The 21,035-nt window shown below is 41.3% G+C and overlaps 1 protein-coding gene and 1 long non-coding RNA gene across 3 annotated transcripts; one reads left to right on the top strand and one right to left on the bottom strand.

Moving 5' to 3' along the window:
• LOC114449939 (uncharacterized) lies at positions 1-3,502 on the bottom strand. Its single transcript, XR_003672022.1, has 3 exons — positions 3,330-3,502; positions 1,047-3,195; positions 1-240 (listed from the first exon to the last, which is right to left on the bottom strand). It is a non-coding gene; the product is annotated as an uncharacterized LOC114449939 (long non-coding RNA).
• On the top strand, positions 2,709-11,418 carry mylk4a (myosin light chain kinase family, member 4a). 2 transcript variants are annotated; one of them, XM_028427820.1, is made up of 15 exons: positions 2,709-3,277; positions 5,405-5,533; positions 5,868-5,964; positions 6,253-6,658; positions 6,758-7,029; positions 7,403-7,508; positions 7,910-8,003; positions 8,340-8,449; positions 8,751-8,892; positions 8,982-9,052; positions 9,144-9,272; positions 9,365-9,517; positions 9,598-9,676; positions 9,754-9,808; positions 9,989-11,418. In XM_028427820.1, the coding sequence occupies exons 1-14, from the start codon at positions 2,747-2,749 to the stop codon at positions 9,805-9,807; spliced, it is 2,373 nt and encodes a 790-aa protein (XP_028283621.1). In that variant the 5' UTR covers positions 2,709-2,746; the 3' UTR covers position 9,808; positions 9,989-11,418. The 2 variants fall into 2 exon arrangements, with proteins under 2 accessions (XP_028283621.1, XP_028283622.1); XM_028427821.1 differs by lacking the exon at positions 5,405-5,533.
• Positions 11,419-21,035: the final 9,617 nt, after the last annotated feature.

Raw genomic sequence — 21,035 nt, 5'->3', positions numbered from 1 at the left:
CAGACATTAGCACAAGGAGTTGAGTTTCACTGCTGCCGTACACATTTAAGCCTGCAAGTTTCCAAGAGAAAGTGTAGCCAGAGCTGGCAGGCAGGGCGATGTGTGAGTGGAGACGGGAGAGGTGACTGGACAGTGGCCACAGCACACCACCGCAGGGCTTCCCAGGACATTGTGTTCTCAGTAAAGGGATGTGGCGCTCCATTTTTAACAGTTCACCTTGTCTCCGTGCCAAATAAACACCTTAATACAGAGTATCATATAAGTCACGATATTTCTGCCCATACAATACGCAGTTCTGATGTTTTAAGATGAACACAATGCTGATAGTATTTTTTTATTGAAATCATTGATTATTCTACATTATCATAATAATAGGAACATGCCACTTTTCTATGTGATTAAATATTTTGATGTCATAGTTGTTATGTGTGCAAAAGAAAACACAGTGACCTTAAAAGTTCAAAGTTTTACTATTTAAAGGATCTGTCCCCTGTGTCGTATATCAATTTACCTTTAAATTTTTTCCACTCTTCAGTTCAAGCAGCAATAAGGTTAATCAGGACACACACACACACACACTCACACACACACCTTCGGAGCATTTGTGCAGATTTGACAATGTGTCCAAACATCTTGATAATTTTGCTGTCACATTAACTAAACAACATTTAATCATGCACCAGTAGTCCAGGCAGAGAGTCCTCAGCTTCCACCTTGTGTGTACAAATACTTTCTCTTGGCTGAGAAGGTGAGAGAGGACCAGTCATGATGCTGTTACTTTCTTTGGATGCAGATTCACTGTAAAGTGTAATTGATATAAACTTGATATTTGCTTTGTTATATGTTATATGTTATATGCAAGGTCTGTTTTTATCCTCCTGTGGGGACCTACGACCTCTAAATGCGTTTTTAACAATGCTTATTTAAATTAATATTGAAAGTTTCTTGCTGCTTGCTGCCGTCTGTCTGTTGCATGCACACCTCTGTAGAGGAAAGCTGACTGCCTTTGGCCCCCAAATTGACACAACATGCTGCGAATGACCTACGTTGTCTGTCATCTGTTGGCATTCAGAGACAGGTGTTGGCGTCCGTGTCTCTGTCTGAGTGATTGATGGCTGGTTCCACTCCCATCTGTTTCTGCCTCGTCAGATGTTGCCTGTTCTTTCTGCTGCAGTAGCCATTGCTCTCAAGTGAACCCAGGACAAAATACAGAGGGAACGCAATGCTCAGTGTTGTAGCAACATTTCTGTCTTGTCATGTAATGTGAGCTGACAGGTAAACTCCTTCCCTTCCCTCATCTTACCCCACTTGACTTCCCCTCTCAATCTGCCAAGTTCACATCCTTCCATGGTCCGTGAACCCATGAGCACAGATTTTGGCTTATGTCACTGGAGCGAGGCAGGATTGGCTGGTGTCACGGTGGCTCAGTTTGCAGCCTGAACTCTGTTGTCAAACGTATTTCATGGTGGCTTGAGCATAGCTGGATTCCTCCTTGGTTCTATCATCTGTGAATTTATTGGGGTGAAACGTGTTTGCAAAGTTTGTAAAGGCAAACTTGTCATGGAATGGCTTGATTAACCAGCAGGTTATTTACCATTAAATCACAATTTGCCCTGGAATTTACTATCAGTTCACACATGTGTGTGAGTTGACACAAATACATGTCTGTTGTAAGAACAAATAACAAAACATATTTGATTTCGTTTAGAACATGGATGATGATTATATTACAAGAGGTCAGTTAAAATGGATCGCTTATTCTCTCTTAGGGGGATTTATCAGTGGATGTTTTTGTCAGCGAGTAAGCAACAAATCATCCGTGTCAACCATCTCCTCTTTCAGCTCGAGGGCTGAACGTCTTACTGTAGGTTTGCCGCAGCCAGGAGACACAGGCATGCTTCATGTTTCCCCCTGACACTGAGTGCAAGTTACAGGCGTTCTAGAGATAAGAAGGGAATTTGCATTGCAACATGGTTCTCATTCACAATAGTACACAGACAGGACCACATGCAGCGGCGCCAAATAACTAGCAGCCATGTCCTTTTACACTTAATGCTATGAAAACTGTACAAAATACAACGCTAACATAGTTTGAAAATAACCTCAAATGATCCCTTCTGTTGCTTTAAAAAACCTCCACCTGTGAGCTCCATGTTTAGCCTCTTTGGACACCTGTGCGGTTCATTCAAATATCACAAGTGTCCGTCTGTTACAATGAGTGCCACTGTCAAAGTACAATGAATAAGAGAAATTGCACAAATCAGAGAACATCGTCCTGCTTGTCTTTCACACAGATGAAGAGCTGTGCACACTGACCATTTTGACACCTCGCAGGCGAGTGACGGTGGTGGGCTTAACACTTAAAGGCTCTCAAATGTCTCATAGCCCACGCATTGCCAAGCCCCCACCCCAAACACTTGACCCCTGCTGACGTAGGCTGTCCATTTACATTTAGGGACACCAGCTCACTCCATTCTTAATACCATTTGTAAAGGAGAGGAGCAGGCACCAGGAAAAGGGAAACAGGACTCTGACTTTAATAACAATAAGAGCTCTGTTTAGTTATATATTATTTGATCTCCCATGTGTTAACTTGGGATTCTTCAAGAGTCTTCTCTGGATTTTTATTTTTGTTTTACTTACCATAGAGCTGGCTACAAGTGATTTTGTCTGTTTTACGGACATTATCCATACTATTTTTTATGGTATCTTAGCACAATTTATAAAAAGCATTTCACCGTAAACCATGAGCTCTTTGGTAATAAACACAATGGGAGATGGGAACGGTGCAGGTTTTGATCTTATCCAATATCGCATTGAGTCTCTGAGCAGCAAGATGGACAAGCTCATCAACATCCAAGAGAAAGTCCTCAACCGACTGGATGGGATGTCACAGGACATTGACGGCATTGAAAAGGATATGGAGAATTTGAAAGTTGACAAGGAGGAGATCCATCTCCCACCCAGGGTGATGAACCAGACCCAAGTGATGGGGCATGAGGTGAGGGAGATTTGCCAGGAGATGAGCACCATAATGTCGGTGGTGAACCAGCGGTCCGAGCAGCAGGCTCAGAAGCTGGAGGGGATGGAGAAACTGGTCCTCAGCATGCAGCAGATGATCAGCTTCATTGGGGAGACGGTGAAGAGTTCGAGGGTTATGGAGCTGATGTTCAAAGGCCCAGCAGCTCGAAAGGTCTCCAAACAAAAAGACAATAAGGGAAAGCAATCTAATAAGAGGAAATCATCTTCAGACACAATAACGAAGAAGCTTGACAAGGTGAGACGAACTGAAATAACATGATTAAAATATCCATGTGCATCTACTGTACCAGCCTTCACAGCCCATCCATCACTGTAGGATTTGTGTTCCTGTCTGTGTTGGAGACGGCATTTATTACTTTTCCTTGCTGACTTTGATTTCATAGATCTTAGTAGGATCTTGTTGTTCTTGGCAGAACATGTGAAAATGATCATAGCACCGAAGTTGACCACTCCAACAGTTCTGTTGCCATTGAATGTGACTTGGCTGGTGTTTTAAATTCTCTATATGATGGGGCCAGGGGAGAAGGTAGTGAAAAACAAATAAGTGTTGATTGAGGGTAAAGTAATTAAGGATTTTTATCATGTTGAAGAAGATGCTGCAGAATGACTAAGTCACTCGTAGCTGATACACTGTATCTAGTGTCTGTTTAACTCTCATGTATAGTTGCTGGATCTCTACCTGTACAACATGGCCTGCTTGGCATGAGGCTCACTGTGGGACCACCGGCAGGGCACGAGAGGGCCAGTATGAGGCCAGGGGTGAAATGTGAGTCGCCATGTTTAGAACTGCTGTTTTTGGATTAAGGCTTCAGTGTTTGTGGTCCAGAAGGGCTTTACCACTTCAGCTCACCAGAGGAGTCAGGTGTCAACAAATTGTGATGAGTTAGCTTTTCTTCCCTTTTTGCTGTCTGTTTCTGTCTTAGTTAACACTGAGGGCATACATTGTTTTGTATCCATTGACAGTCATTTAGTAGTGTGCAATGACTGCACCATATGATTTGCAAAAACATGCTGCAGTGCAGAATAGCGCTTTGTCTAACTTTATTAGGCGTTGTGATCTGATCATGCTGTCAAGCTAATTTTGATTTAGGGCTTCCAGGAGTCAGTCTGTATTTAACATAGCATGTGGTGTTGCAAAGGTACTGCTGCAGTATCAGAAAAGTAAATATATACTCCCATGAATATATAGTCCCAGAGCCAGGATGCTAAATTTACACGTCTCAGAGTTTCAGAATGCCCATATTGTATAAAATGCTGCAGGCCTGACACTGACCTCCACATCAAACCTGAGGTCTTTATTATACAATCACTAGACTGCCCCTGTCTCCATAAAGGTCACTAAGTGCTACTTGGCATCAGAAGCATGAGTTGCACTTACAGGCTTCATCACACTCCTATCACTTGCTGCAGAGTTTGTGTCAAAGAACAATCCCTGTGCCTGCAGAGACGGTGCTGACGTCATATAACGATGCTATCACACAGTTATGTCACTGGTTATGTCACTGGACATGGTGTACAATGATACATTAGTTTTTTGTGTCAAATTAAATGATAGAAAACCAATGAAAGGTTTTTATGATAATAATTTTATTTCCAGATTACACCCTGGTGATTAACGTCCACGTCTGTCCGAAGGCTTCAGTATGACTCACATTTCAGAGTATTTCTGTTGTCGTCAAAGCTCTTGTCAGGTGGTTGTTCCATCTTCTTCCACCTCCAGAGGTGTGAGATGTTTTAGTGTTACTATGGCCTCTGCATGCAACCCCCTTCTTCTGATCTCTCCAATCAGACATTTGAACCACTGTCACTGGGGGAAAACCGCACTTGAAATATCCCCCCTGCTGTTTACCTCACGACAGGGTTTAGAAAACAAATGTGAAACAGCCGCAGCTTCAAGACAGGCTTTTCCATACTAACCTGACCAGAGAGTGTTTAGTGTGTCTCCACTGCTGAGAAATTTGAACAACAGCCTACGCTTGTCGCTTGTAATATTTTCCACTGAGGGTCAGCATTGCATTCCACTGCTGAGTGCGACAAGTGATAAGCTATAAATTCACTGCCCTGCTGCCATCTATCCAACCGCCATGAATAATAAGAGGCATGCCACTAGGCAAGCCCTGCTGATGTGCAATCAATGTGTATGCTGGAAACAGACAGATTGTTTACTTGTTTACTATTTTGTTTTGTGTCTCTTTATCCATTCCTGTTTGATTCTTCTGTTCTGTGTTTATCCTGTGCTGTCTGTACTTTATGTGACTCAACCTTTTTTTTTTTACATTCATACCTACAATGTGACTTTTCCTCCATTCCATGAGCTTTTATATAACCCCTACTAAGCACTGTCATCTTGTCTTTTTACTAGAAAACTACCTCTAATAAAGCCAGTAAAGGGAAACAAGAGATAATTCCTGCATGCCAGCCTACTACACTGCACAAGATAAAGCTCCATGGACCAAAGCATTTCCTCGCCTGTCGCAAATGTGGACACTTTGTAGGTTTTTTTAATGCTTACAGATTGGGTTTATACAAGAATAAGTCTTTTTATGTATACAGTATATGTGCTTTTGCATTTCTGCCTTCAGACTTTTGCCTTGTGCTTCATGTTTTGTCTTTACACTGTAAAAAGAGTGAGGTTCTTCATTGGAAAAAAAAAGAATAATATGAGGAGAAGGAATAATCCCAGTGTGACTAAGGTCAATTGTTGACAGTAATTACATATTAAAGTTCTGTGAAGAATAATATATAATGTTTCAAAAAATTCTCCTTCATTTAATTTTGACAATTTGTCCAGGTTTCTTTTTTCACTTTTATTTTTCATTTTACAGCTGAAAGAACACAAAGGCAGAGATGGAACAGATAAACCCAGTTTGAGCCTGAAGAGTCTGAAAACTCAAAGGAAGACGAAGCCTCCAGATGCAGCAGGTGCTGAGATTCACACATGATTTACTCCTAGCGAATGTTCTCATAGTGCAGTGTCTAGTCAAAGGCCTCAGTCTCCAGCCTGGTGCAGGCTCAGTGGCAGTACTGTTGCTGCTTGGTGGTTTCAGTTCATTGATTGTTGGATGAAGATTATAGCTAAAATTTAAAATAAGTCCTTCAGAGGCAGAGTGGAGTATACATTTCACACACACACACACAAGCATTTAGTGTCTTGTACGAAAGCTGTGGTTGTGAGACACTAAATTAACACGCTGTTTGGACTTCTTATAGAAAACATATCCTTGAAGAAGCAAGCTCTGCTTTTAGCAGAGGTGCAGAAACTCAACAGGGAGAATGCAGAGAAATCAGCTCACCTGCTCACCTCAGGTTATCTGGATCTGGAGGCCGGAGTGTCCCCTAAAGTTCAACAACCTGACACACCCGCCTGTAGTTTGGTGGACTACCTGCGTGAAGACTCCAAGGTGGCTGCAGCTGAGAAACATGAAGAGGCAGTGCATGAGGAGGAAGACAAAAGGGAAGCTGAAGTTACAGAGGAGGAACCCAAACTTGATGTGGAAGATGTGAGGACAGACAAAGATGAAGAAAAGCTTTCAGAAGAGAATCAGCAAGAGCCTGCTGCGGATGTAGCTGAAGTCCCAGAGCCCCCTGCCTCCCATGAAGAAAAAGAAGCTACAAGGTAATGTATTAGGAGCTGCATTAGTAATTGTATTGTAGTCAGCACAGAATTAGCAATGCTCACATATATGTCCTAAAAAACAACACACTATTTTTGCAGTGATGACCATGAAGATGCTTTGCCATCTCTGGAGGCTGAACAAGACCAAAATAATGAGAACACAAAAAGCCAAGTGGTGCAGGAAAATGAGGAAGAGGAGAAAGAAGATGAAAAGGATGAAGAGAATCTTGAATCTGAGGGCTGGGCTATCTTCAGGGCAGATGGAATTGAAGTCAAGATTGACCTGAAGCAAAGGGTAGAGAGGGAGAGAAAGGAGCAGGATGCAGGCGAGGATGTAGACAACGATGATGATGCTGAGCGGTACTTTATTGGTGAGTCACAACTTCATATGCTTATGTAACATATACATCTGTATGTACTCATACATTATGTGTACTTGTGTAAGTGCCACATACATTTGTGGAGTTACATGCAATAATGTAAAACACCACTAGGAGGCAGAGTAGGCTAAAGGTGTTTGCAGTAAAATAAAATTCCTCTGATATCAAAGACCACAGTTGTGCCTGTAGTTGATGTTCAGGTTATCACGTTAGTACACAATGTGCTAGTCTGATCATGCCAGCCAGTGTGCCCTTTCAGAAGCCTCTGCAGTTGATTATCAGTGAAGCTGGTGTGTTCTTACATTCCTCATAACTTATTAAAACAGATTATATCTTATCTCTTGTATCACCCATCCCACTTTAGACACCACTCCTCCTCCGGCGGCTCCTTTTAATCACCGAATTGTGTCAGCCAAGCCCAACCAGATCAGGAACTTCTATACCATCAACTGGCAAGAGGTTCTAGGCGGGTGAGTTTTGGCCTTGTTCTCGAATTTCTCTGCAAATGGTAACCAGTTAATCTTTCACAGATAAAAGATTCTTAATTCTTCAGAAAAGCTTTCCACCCCCCCCCCCCATCCCGCCCCCCACCTTTTCCTCTCTTCACTAACTTCAGTGTCACTGCAGTTATTTTTACTTCAGGACTGACTGGTATGTGAAACTGTACCCCTGGTGCCAGCTGGTAGCTAATCACTAAGTGTTAATCCATGTCTTCAAAGAGGAGACACAGCCTAGCTCAGATTTAATAAAATAACAGATTAGGCACGACACTCTTCCAAAACATACCTGTTTTAAGGACCAGTTTTTATGAATCGTCACAGGAAAACATTCTAGCTGCAAAAATCACATTTCTGTCTGTTCTCTGTTTAAGGGGGCGTTTCGGCCAGGTGCACAAATGTGTTGAGAACTCATCAGGTCTCACTTTGGCAGCGAAGGTCATCAAAGCCAGGAGTCAGAAAGAAAAGGTACAACAAACACTGCTAGGGTAATGAATTGCTCCTATTCTGATAGCAGCTACACCACATGATATATAAAGCAAGGGGCCCAGTTACAATTTTTAGTGTTTACTAGTCCGTGACAAGGCCGCACTTGGAACAGAAGCAGAGAGAATACTTCTCACCAAGGTGAGAAATATTTAACCTAGAAGAGAAGATGCATTGTCTCTCATAGCAGAGAACAGCTGACACCTCTCATGGTGTGTGCGTGTGCGCGCTGACTTGTCTGTGTATCTGTGTTTGTGTGTCCTGCATCTGTGTGTGTTGGTCTGCTACTGCATCTGTTTGCGCCTGTGTTTTTGGTAGGACGTGGTGAAGAATGAGATCCAGGTCATGAATAATCTGGACCATGCCAGCCTGATCCAACTCTATGCAGCTTATGAGTCAAGGAATGACATCATCCTTGTACTTGAATAGTATGCACCTTCTTCTACATTTTATTCTTAAAAACAGATATACAGCAACATAGATATATGATATAGCAAGATTTTGTCCTTAGATACACACTTTTAATTATACATTTTATAATACATTTATTATATATAATATAATTGTTTTCTTATGATTGTCTAAATACCTTTTGAATTAATTATAATGAATGAATTAATTCTATTTGTTATTGGTAATTTATAGTTTTCATTTAATTTCTTTCTTTAGATTGAAACTTTAAAGATTGTGCGTGTTTAATTTGGTGTATGAATTTGTCTTTATGACTAGTGTTGGAGGAGGGGAGCTGTTTGACAGGATCATTGATGAAAACCACACTTTAATGGAGCTGGATGCTTTGGTGTTCATCAGGCAGATCTGCGAGGGCCTCCAGCACATGCACAAAATGTCCATCTTACATCTCGATTTAAAGGTAATAGAAGTCACCTTATTTGTTGTGTCACCACCAAAAACTACATTGTTATGTGTTAACTTGACCTTTTTTTTAACTTTAAATTTAAGCCAGAAAACATTCTCTGTGTGAGCAGAGTCACAAACAAGATCAAGATCATCGACTTTGGTCTCGCCAGGGTGTAAGTGCTCTTATCCGTGTTACAGCTTTAATAACAGACAACTTTTTATAGTGTCATCAATAACATCAATTTCAATCAAATCCCCAACCAGCTACAAACCCAGGGAGAAACTGCGAGTGAACTTTGGCACTCCGGAGTTTCTTGCACCTGAGGTCATCAACTACGATTTTGTGTCGTTTAACACTGACATGTGGAGCCTCGGAGTCATCACCTACATGCTGTTAGTGAACACACACATTCACACATGAACACATTTTGAAACATCACAATTATCAGTAGTGATGTTAATGATTGTCTCTCTTTTTCTGTTAGTCTGAGTGGTCTCTGTCCCTTCCTCGGAGATGACGACAACCAGACTCTGAATAACATCTTGTCCTGTAAGTGGAACTTTGATGAACCTGAGTTCCTGGATACATCAGAAGAGGCCAAAGACTTCATCACCAGGCTCCTCATTATAAATAAAAGGTACACATATCCCTGCAGGTCTTCCCTAAGCTGATATTAATACAGTATATAGTGAGATATTTGTGTTATTGTGTCATTAGTTGGAGGATGGGGGCGTGTGAGTCCTTGAGGCATCCTTGGCTTTCTGATTCTGTCCTCCATCATCGTCTTTTTACAAAGGTAAATCAAGTTGTTACCTGAAACCTTTATATTTTATTAGGATTTAGATGAGTTACATATTGTTTTCCCTTTCACAGAAAACTATGTGCAGATCACGGCGATCATCGTGTGTGCCTCCGACTGACAGTTGAGGTGGGTCAAGTACTTTTGTCTTGAATTGAACCCTCAGAGGAAATTATTTTCACATCCTCCACAAGGGGGAAGCACGTCTCAAATTATGTGCATGCAGTAGCAGAAAGGAAGCAGAAGATTGAGCCGGTTTCTTACAGATAATGACAGTGAAGTATATCAATGTTTGTGTTTTTTCTTTAGAGTTCGGCACTGATGTGACAGCTCCAGCTGTGGCCACTTGGACCAACACTTCTGTCCGTGTAAATTACCCAAATTCTAGTCCATGCACCTGAGATGTGGACTGAAATTCTGGCTACCCCTTGAACCTCTTCCTGACATGTGTGATCCACTCTGCTGTATGAGCAATATATCTGTGAAATATACAAAGGAAACATTTTTGAATTAGTCACCCTATGCATTATGATCTTTCAAGGATTATGACTGAACAAAACAAAACAAACAAAAACAAAACAAAGTAAACAAAGAGGATGGGAGGTCCCTGTACTGAGAACAGGCTTGTTGTTGTCATTAAAGCCTATGGTTATTTTGAGAGGGTTGTCTGAAGTGGCCTTCTGGTGCAACTGTAGCCAAAATGGATGTTGAGCCTCATTTCTGACAGAACTGAATGTTTTTAAAGCAGATTAGCTGGTACGCGACTACTCTCTGTTTTATTTCCTAAATAAATAATGTGAAAAAATGTTTCTTTAGATCCCAAAAAACTATTAGATTTAAAAGAAAAAAATGGTACTGTTACAAAACAGTGCTGACACTGTAGTAATATTATCACATACTTGAGATTGCCTGTCACCTTTGCCTTGAAAGTTAAAGACGCACATTATACTCTCTATTTTCCAATGCTCACTCCAAATCACCCTCTTTTATCTCCCATCAAAAACACTGTGTTGTTGTCATTTTGCTCCTGATAGATCACTATTTTATTTACTTAGAAAAATATACCTCATCTGCTCCCTGTGATGCATTTCTCCCCTCGCTCTCAGTATATTGTGTAATATTCTCAATAGGCTGTAAATAGATGCTGATAAAGAGCGTTTGGACAGAATGAAATCTGCATAGTTGGCGTCATAAGCTGTAGTACTGTATGTGCACTTTATAATATTATTTATTTTAACAAAAAAAAAAACAACACACACAATCCTACTGCGGCTTCACTGGATGTAATTGTATGGTAAGATCTCCTGCATCTGTTTATAAAGACAACACATCTCACCTTAAAACAAACACTTCAGCAATGCAGTTAATGTCTTATCGGCAGAGTTGCATGTCTTTATGTCTGATCACCACAAAGCTTAAACTTGACACGCTGAGAATCATTTTTTTAAAGATTTGCTTTTTTTTAAACTGTACTGTATACGCCTGAGCTGTCATACGAGGCTGCGTATTCACGGCACTGTAGATGCTTGTTTTCCCTCCGATATCTTTGAAACGCCTTCTGTGAAGGTTGAATATCTGAAAGTAAACACACTACCTACCTACTGCTGCCTAATGTTTGAACCACACATGTGAATCACGATGAATGTTATGTTGTTTGTTGGTACACCGAGTGCTTGTAGAAGTGTTCAGCATGTATTTGTGAAGTGTGTACACACCCATTAAAGTGTCTTATCTAAGGAGTTATTTTCTTTTTTCTTATTTTGAGGTGGAAAATCTTGATTTATTAAGATAATGTTACGCAAATCAACCCAGTTTTAAATGATTCTTTATCTTAGGGATAGAGATAATATAAATGGTGGTTAGAAACAAATAAACACGCCTTCTTTACTCAGGATGAAAGTAGATCTGATTCCTAATAAAGAGCATCTGAGGGAGCCGGTATGAGCAATACTGTCACCTGAGAAAATAAACTGAGTACGTGCGTGGGATGATGGCGGAGATGATGGTGTTGTCGGAGGGGGAATGACTCAGACTGATTGGAGATAAAATCAAAAAATTTTAAAGAAGACAAAAGAAAGAGAGTGATTCTTAAAGAGAGTTTAAGACTATATTTCCACAAAACAGCCTGCTCTGTCCTTTAAAAGTCTTATTTTAAAGAACCCACAGGGTTAAGTCAGGGATAAGTGCAGACTTTATGGAGGAATACCATGGGAAACATGTATTTAATTGTACAGGAATACCAGAAAAGCAAACTGTCCCACCAAAAAGCTAAAGGAACCTGGTAGTTGAGCCAGTCGTAGCTATAAAAATGTAAGGGTTGAGAAAAATAATTCACAGTTTTGATTTACAGTATTGCAATTTTGATTTATTTAGCTTGACAGCAACATAATATGAGAGATGGATGAGAGGCACACAACTGTCTTCCATCCCCATAAAAAACCCAAAATAGAGTATGAGATCCAGTTGTGGAAACAGAAAATCACCTCAGACAGCCCAAATCAAACTGAAATATGATGTATAAATGATCAGAAATAACAACCAACAAGCAGCAGTTATCAAGTGTTCAACTATGCTTGATCAACCACAGAGCGAACAATGCAGGTTTAAAAGGTTACCTCTTGATGTATTCAATAAAAATACGTTCTGATTGTCACTTATCTAACGTGTACCAACAGTGTCTGAAGGTTCCAGGTTTGCTTCATAAAACCCGACTCCCACCACTGTACAGGCCCATGCAAATTTTTTGCATATTCTGGTTGGCTTTTGTGTGCTTTTTGGTCAAGAATGTGCTGCGGCGAGGCTTTCAGGCATGAAATCTTTGCTTATTTAGTGTTATTTTTATGATGCTTTTGTTCATGCCTTCAGCAGGTCCTCCTGGAGGTCTTTGGCAGCTGTTGGGATGTTGCTGTAACAGGGGTTAAAAACTTGTACATAATGCTGCCAACTGTGTCTCTTGGAAGACTTTATTCTCTTTAATACAATGGTTTCTTCATTTATGGAGACAGGTCCTGTTTTCAACAACATATCCAGCTACCTGGATGTTGCTATAGTTCCAGCTATATTATGTTAGCTACTGTATCAACCCTCTTGTTGAAGTGTACACATATTAAAAACAAACATTTAATGTATGGCCAAAAACATGGATACATTTCAAATACATTCTTAATGATTTCCTACCTTGGCCTGGCAGATTTGTTTAGTCTACTGTTTGTTTATTTTCACACATCATTTCATCAGACACAAAAGATTTCATGTTAGCAATGGTTCAGCGAGAGTTCAGACATTCCTGCATTACAAACGCAAGTGGAGAGAATCTGAGTCGGTTAATAGCCATTTACTCCGAACATGCGAGTCGTTTGGCTAAACAGGTGATACTGATTTTTCTCCAAGGCCCCCCCCCCCCACCTCGCTTTCTTACTGTGTTTTTTTTGCGTAGCTTTTCAGGAGCCTTAGGGTTGGAAGCCAAATGCAAGCTCTCGCTCTATCCCTGGTCCAAGGCCCAGGTTGGAATGGTGAGAAATTCAATTTAAGAGGAGAAAAAAAAGGCTGGGAGAGCTGCCCCTCCACTACCCCACCTCACCCCCTCTATCCACATCTCCAGGGGCGATCTTGAGGAGCCAAACTAAAACCAGATGGACTTATTGGACCTAAAGATAACAAATAGTGCCTGAGTTCCTGTCAGTTAGAGACCACCAGAGCAAAGAAGCTGAGAGTGGAAAAAGCTTATTGATATGTAACTCTTTGTCTTACCATATAAAATACTATTAATATTGACAAGTATTACAAAATAGTATATATGAACAAGAAAGTTTGACAGAAGTTGCTTCTGTGGATGGATTTCTGCTAGAAACATGAGCTGTTTTGGTGTTTGGGGGTTGCTTTCAGAGACGTGGTGCCATCTTGGCTTTGAGAATGTATGCTGTCAGCACTGACCCGAATCTCCAGGTGGCATGCTCTCCAGTTTGTCATTTGAAACATGTACCACCCACACACAATATGTAAGAAAGGACAGTTAGAGAAAAAGGGAGAGGGCGACCCCAGAACTCCTCACAGACTCCCTCCAGATCGACTAAGAAAGTGTCCTTTGTAACAGGAGTTTCCTGTATGTAATTAAAAAATATTGGGTCCTGCTCTGAAGGGAGGAGAGGAGGCTCAGGGTTGAAGGAGGCTATGTGAAGGGTAAGATTCCCTTCTCCAATCTTCGTTTCATGTAAGAGCCCCTGGAGCTGGCCCTGACGTTTGTCCAAACAAGAGGTGCTCTCTCTCTCTCTCTCAAAGGAGGTCCGGAGAGAGAACCAGCCAGTTCTCAGGGCCTGAGGGCAGGTGGTTCTGATTTGAGCAAAGGGGGGGAACAGACCACGTTTATGTTCAGTTAATAGCAGTACACGTGTCGTCACGTCCAGTGGTGGGAACATGCTGGGTGAGTGATCTGTTTTTTACACCACTGAGGTCCGCCACCAATAAGAATGCAATGTCCAATTATCCCTTCGCAGTTTTCCCCCTTGAGTATGTTACGGCTCTTCTATTAAAGCAAGACGTAACCTTCTTACTAATGAAACATTGAATTTATAAGCAATAAAATGCACCCTAGCTAAATTTAATACACTCAGTGGTTTCTCTACTTTATGTTAGTCTGGTAGCTTGATGGAAACTTTTCTGTAAAACCGACAAAACTTGAGTTAGTTTTGTATTTTCTCTTCTAATTATTTCCACGTTTTAGCACTCACTAATAATCTATCTGGTCTTTCTTTGTTTTATACTGCAAAACATGGTTGTTTTGTAGCAATTGGCTACATTCATGTAAAATTCATACTCAAAGATTCAACTAGGATATGCACCAGTGCCTTATTTACACAGGGCAAGCAGCAGTGTCCCAGTTGAGGGCCTACTTTCTTCAAATCTACACAGGCATAGCCCTTAAGGTTGCACCAGCTGGTACAGACAGTGGAAGACTTTCTGTTCATCATGATTTGATTTGCTCCTGTCACCTATGTGGAGTCCAGCAGCATTCGCCAGCATGCAATAAAACCTGGGATATAAGGGATCCACCGTCATTAACAGGAAAAAGATGGACTTGAGGATTGGTCGTCCAAATTGAAGGCGCCTTAAAGTTCGACAACCTTGTTCAAAATTGTTCAGCGCATACCTCCTTCAAGGCATGCAGTCCCACAGCGGGGACACAGCGTATTCGTGTTTGCATTGTCTTACTTTAGGCTCAATAAGTTCCTGTTTTGGTAACAGACCCAGCTAGCAGGCAAGGTACAGAAATACATGTACACTGTTAGCATCTTGCTATTTGCTCATGGCAATTACTTAGAAGATGAATCACTAAAAAGCATTGTTTCCATCAGGAATTGTTGAAGAACCCAAACAGTGTTAGCAGAAAGTAAATTACTCTGTTCTTGAGGATCATGAAAAATGAGTAAAATGTAAAAGTTCACATATGAGTCCTAATTTTTCCATGAAGCCTTTTTTTCCAGTAACTTTACAACATCTTGAAATGAAAATAGCTCCCACCCACACACGGATTGATTTCCAGAATAGGGAGAAACACAGCAGCTTGCTGTGTCCAGTGTTTACAGTCAGTGGTTTCAGCTCTGATCAAATGGCCATGCTGAAGCCTTTAATGATCTTGGAGGTTCCCTGCTGCTGGGTCATCTGCTTGGCTCCATATCATCTCCAGGTTTAGGCCCTACTGCTGGTCAGGCGGTCCCACAATGGGGCCCTTTCCATCAGATTTGTATTTACACATCCCTCTGGCTCACCCCTCGGCCTGCACGGGGTCTCTGTTCATTCTGCCAGCCCTGCTGAGAGGCCTCTGTGGCCTGAAGAGCCACAATCCATCAGAGCCTTTGTGTGTGTACGTGCTTTGCTCTTTTATGCCTTCGCTCTCGCTGAGGAGTCTTTGCTGAAGGAACTAAATGGAGCCAAGCGCCTTGTTCAAACACAGTGAAGGAGCATGTTCTCTGTGTCTGAGGGTAGTGTGTTAACACAAGGGGGCTGCTTGTGTGCATGTTTTATCCCGCCAGACCTTTCCAGCCAGACAAATGAACTCTTTCTTGACCCCTTAACCATGCAAACATCTACTTATCCTGCCCACAACATACCGCTGTCATGTTTTATTGGATCCTCTTTATCTAGTCCTACAAACTGTGTGTGAGACGTGCCCACACACACACACAGATGCTTGCATAACTTTCATTTGTTACAGGATACATAAGCTGCTTGCGTATCCATACTGTACATGTCTCACTTATGTTCTTCCATCCCACCCACAGAGCGTGTCCTCCCTCCTGGCGCACAGTGATCGATGAGCTGAGCCCCAGTCTCTCTGCAGCAGGGACTGTACAGAGGGGAAAAGACCCTTTAGCCTGTTCTCTGTCTGACTCCTAAAAACAGCCATCATGGCCAACAAAAACACATCGCAAGGCAACCAAATGGCAACCCTTACGGCTGCTGCTATTGTAGTGTGAAATGTTTCCCACGACGGAGCTCAAGACAGGATAGGAGGATTAGATGGATGACACAGTCCTGAAATTGAGAGACAAGGGTCAAACCGAGGTGAAGCCGAAGATGTAATGATTTAATGGGTGTAGGCTCAATTTGTATCTTGTTGAAACATTAAGTACAGAATTTGCAACACTGCATATTTTAAGTAATATTACACGTCTATAACAGCCAGATAGATTCATTTACATTGCTCAGCAGCATTAACTTTATTTAAAAAGCATAACATCCATTGATCGCCGAGCGTCGCTCGCTGTTGGGGGATCTCGGATACCTGACCTAAGCTAAAAATTCCTCATCGGTTTGTTCTTGGTTTGGCATTTCGAGGCCTGCCTTCATTTCAGGCCAGTCTGCTTTTAGACAGGGGAAACAGGAAAGGAGTCACAGCACTGCGGTTCATTCTTTGGGCCATATTCACTTGACCACACAAAGAGCCCATTTTGAGGGAGCGATTTTATGTGTTGTGTGGCAGGGAGCGCAAGCAGAGAAGATTTACTGTGTCTGTGTCTATTCACAGGCATTTTGGATGATGTTCATGGTCTTACTGGTAGGGGCTGGGGAATCTATTGCTGCTGGGAAATATTATCAGGTAGATGTTTCCATGACAACAGTTATGCTATATTATCAATGTCTATTATTTTCATAAATAAATAAAATCCATATTTTAGAAAGAAAACAAGTACCTCTTACATTGTTATATTATTATTATTTACAAATTAGACAGATGTGAAGTTTGAAATATAAAATAGAATACTTGTATATTTATTATTTTCTGAGGCAATTACAAGAAAATTGTGTTATTAGATTAATTCAGAAATGTAATTGTTATAGTCTAGATAATTTCAATGAAAGCAGTTACAAAAAATATTTATTTATTTAGGACAGAAATGTGGAAAATTGTAATTGATTAGTGTGTGTGGGCTTCTGTATGTAAATGTGTGTGTGTGTGTGTGTGGTGGGAGAGGAGGAAGCTGTAGCACTGAGGTAGCCCTTGGGGTGACTAACAATGGCCCACACATATCCTGTGGCTGTCAAAATCTTGAAGACCCTACACAAACACTTTGGCCCACAATTCCCCAGTTTTTCCCTCAGTGTTCCAGCTTTTGTTTCAGTTTGAGTGAAAGCTGCATTTTTCCCTTTTTTGCCAACTGTTGTGTGTTTCCTACTATCAAAATCTGAAAGCGTCTTTATTTGAGTAATTCATTGATTCATTTTTATGCAGGTGGAAATGAGTTCTGGGTGTTACAGCGACCAAGCTTTGCCTTTTTTTTTTAATTTGTCTAATCACTGACCTGTCCAAACCTCACTCTTTCTCTTCCTGTGCTGTCTCAGCAGACCCCCTCTCTCTCTCCAGTCTGAGAGGGTGAGGCCATCTGAACACGCAGCCCCACAGAGCTCACATCAGCACACATCAGCATGGGGAAAACACGCTGCTGATTGCCTCAGGATGGGAACCCACTTTCCAGAAACTCAGCAGAAAATAAGTGCAGAATGGTTTGGTGTTGAGGTGAAAACGCACACACACACACACACACCTGTATCCCTCGCCTGCTTCCTTCTACGCTTTTTTTCCCCCCAGCAGTCTGTCTTTATCCTACTTAATGTCTTTGAGACCCTTGAACACCTCATCCAAAACAGCAATCAGCATCTCCTTAGCTCCCTTATCATTACACATTGGCCAACTTCATGCAGAGAGTACAATGTCCTGCCAGTGAGAGTGTGTGCTGCTTGGCTGTAGCTGTTTGCCTTAATGGGTCGCTGACAGACTGACCTAAGCAGCCTCTTTTTTTGGATTAGTACAGTTTGTAATAGCTTGCTGTCACTGAGTTCAACATTTTAAAGAGGACCACCCATGCAAAAACAAATGTCATGATGGAGCTTGCAGCGGTTGCTTTTGTGGTGTAGCTTGTAGATCTGTGCAAACCCACTGCATTAGTGCTGACAGGGGAAAGGAGAACAGTGTGGCCTGTGACCAGCAGAGGGCGACCCTTGCTCTAGTAACAAATATCCCACTCAGGGGCATTACTTAGGCCGACATCATGAGCTCCCTCCCGTTTTCTCAGAGTGTCAAAAATAACATCTTCTATTACTTTCATGGCTATAGAGGAAATTTAAGAAGGATGGTATGAAAGCCTCCTGCCAGCCACAGCTGAGGTAAAATGTAATGCTAGAATCTGTGAGAAGGAATTGTTCTTACTGGAACCTGCATCATGTTCTTCAGTTTTCTCACTGTAATACCCCATTTACTTTCATAATGGCTCTAAAATGACCATCAAGTACTGTGCAGCATAAAGAAATCCAGCCCATTACAAGAGGTCACCTGCCCACAAACTACAGCAACATACCTATATATTCTGAATGTCAAGGACTGGCCATGTTTAATCATATCTTCACCCTCCATGGCATAAAAACTCCCTACCACTAAACCACTGCGCGCACCACTCCCCCACCCACTGTATCACATCTCCCCGTTGTTCCCATGGTGAGGGCTGTCACCGACCAATCCAAGCCGGCCGCCAGGACCTTGGTGGTCTGGAGAGTCTCCGAGGTGGCACGGCCGCAGGGCTGTAGAGAGTAAACAGGACACTGGGGGATGGAGGGATGGAGGAAAAGGGATAGAGGGATGAGAATGTGGAGTCAGCAGCCTCTCCACCCTGCTTGGGGAAGAGGAAAGCCCGTAAAGCCGGCAGATTCAGAGCTCACACAAACAGTGGACTGCACTGAGACTCAGCTTAGTGGATAAGGCTTTGGCCAGAGAAAGGGTGCAGTCAAATAACTGTTGAATTAATATTCCTGAGAGCACAGATTTTCCACTGGAAGCATATTAATTAGTTCAGATTGTTTTTTCAAACTCTGGTTGGACACTGGCATTTAAAAAAGTACATTTCTACATTTCTTTACTGTATTTAAGTACAATTTGAATGACATTGGAATGCTTGTCCCTGTGTCAGTGCACTTAGAAACCTAAAATATGATAATTAAGTCAAAACAATCTACTTCAGCTCTTATATTATTATTTGCCACCATTTTTAAAATAGATGTGTCGATTGCAAACACACTGTCTTTTATATAAAATACAAACACCGATGAGCAAACTCTAATGTGCAGGTGCAGAGTGTCTCATCAGTCATCACCTCCACACATCAAGCTGGAAAGTCAGAAGTGCATTACTGCCAGCTATGAAGCAAAATAAACAGAAATTCAATAGGAGACCTAGTGTCATTTACACAGCATTGTCATGTGTGTTATTAAAACACTTTTTTACGTTTAAATATCACAGATATAACACCTATATTTTGCCATGAATTATAATTTTAACACATAATACATTTTAGGTATAAATTTGCTTTAAAACACATCAGTATTTTTAATTTTGCTTATTAAATTACAGATTATATAAGCTGCAGATTAAGTTTATTCATGAAGTTGTGAGCTATCAAATAATTGACAGTGGAATATAAAACAGACATCAAAGTGTTTGCCAAAATGAGGTTTGAAGATAATTCACAAAGAAGTGTGGAATTCACCGGTGCCCAAGTCTTAAGGGACCATGAAATGAGTAGCCAATATCCACATGTTATACACACCGCCTGTTTCCAATAATATTACCCTTGCGGGTGATGACAGGTTGAAAAGTGATTTACCTGAGCAGGCTTTTATTACAAATCTTTCTTGCACCATTCCCTCTGCTACTTAAGGAATCAGACTGGCCTCATTGGTGGAACTGAAAACCGGTACTAAATAGCATAGATGGTTTCCAACTGTTTCTGACTCTCGTGATAAAGATAGATGAGGTGAAAGGGCACACAGGATTTGCAACTTGCACTGTCACAGAAAAAAATGATGTACTTTGAAGGAAAAATGTTAAGTGTCCACAAAACAAGATTTTTTCATCAGTAAAGGCCAGAAAGAGCTGCATGGGCTAACCGTGACAGCAAACTGTGTCTTCTCAATAGAATTGTCCTCTGAGAAGCCATTTTTTTTCCACCCGTGGCTTTTTCATTATTTTCTTTTAGAATCCACATCCAAAGCAGTGTACTTAGTTGATGTTTTCATAGATTCAGAACCAGTCATCTGGGTTTTGTCTCTCTATTTAATGTGCCAAAAGGGAAGGCAGAGATGGAGGCTGCACTACCAGGAAATATAGGTATCTAATAGATCTACTCCCCACTCACATTTTGACAGCAATGGCAGGTCTGGTGGACTAATGGCATGCTTCTCTTTCTGCCAGGGGGGAGAAATACACCGCCACAGGGGAAGCCACAATCCTAATAGGCAGCTGGAAAAAGAAAGGCAGACATAAACTACTGCACTGGCTGCCCCCGGGAAGAAAAGGAAGAAGAAGAAGAAGAGGACAAAGAAGAAGAAGATGCTCCACGTAACAAATAACATACAAGGAATTAGGACAGACTTTTATATGATTCATTTTATGTGAGAGGTTAAAATGGGGCAAAATCCACAGATATTATCCACAGATAATCTAAATTCGATCGTATTTCACCGAGACATGTGCTTCCCCTTTCCTGGATTGCTGAGGCATGTAATAAAACCCACACTGTTTGACTTGCTTCCTCTGAACCCTAGAGCACAGAGAAATGGTGTTTAAGGTGAGGTGAACGCTTATGAATTTCATATTTGAGAAAGAAAGCGAAAAGCCAAAGCGGACCAGAGGAGGATTACAGACTGTTTCTAGCCGCCCTGTTGATAAAATAAAGAATTAATATGTTTCATGACACCATTATGATTACATCAGGTAAACAATTAATGACTTATAATGGCTCAATTTAAATGCAAGCCTCTCTATAAAATTACATTTGATGAATGGTGACCTGATTATGAACTAATCACA

This window comes from Parambassis ranga, chromosome 17 (genome assembly GCF_900634625.1).
Source record: "Parambassis ranga chromosome 17, fParRan2.1, whole genome shotgun sequence".
In the NCBI taxonomy this organism is placed as follows: Eukaryota; Metazoa; Chordata; class Actinopteri; family Ambassidae; genus Parambassis; species Parambassis ranga.
Note: the sequence above shows the minus strand (reverse complement) of the source record. Positions and strands in the feature narration are given on the sequence as shown.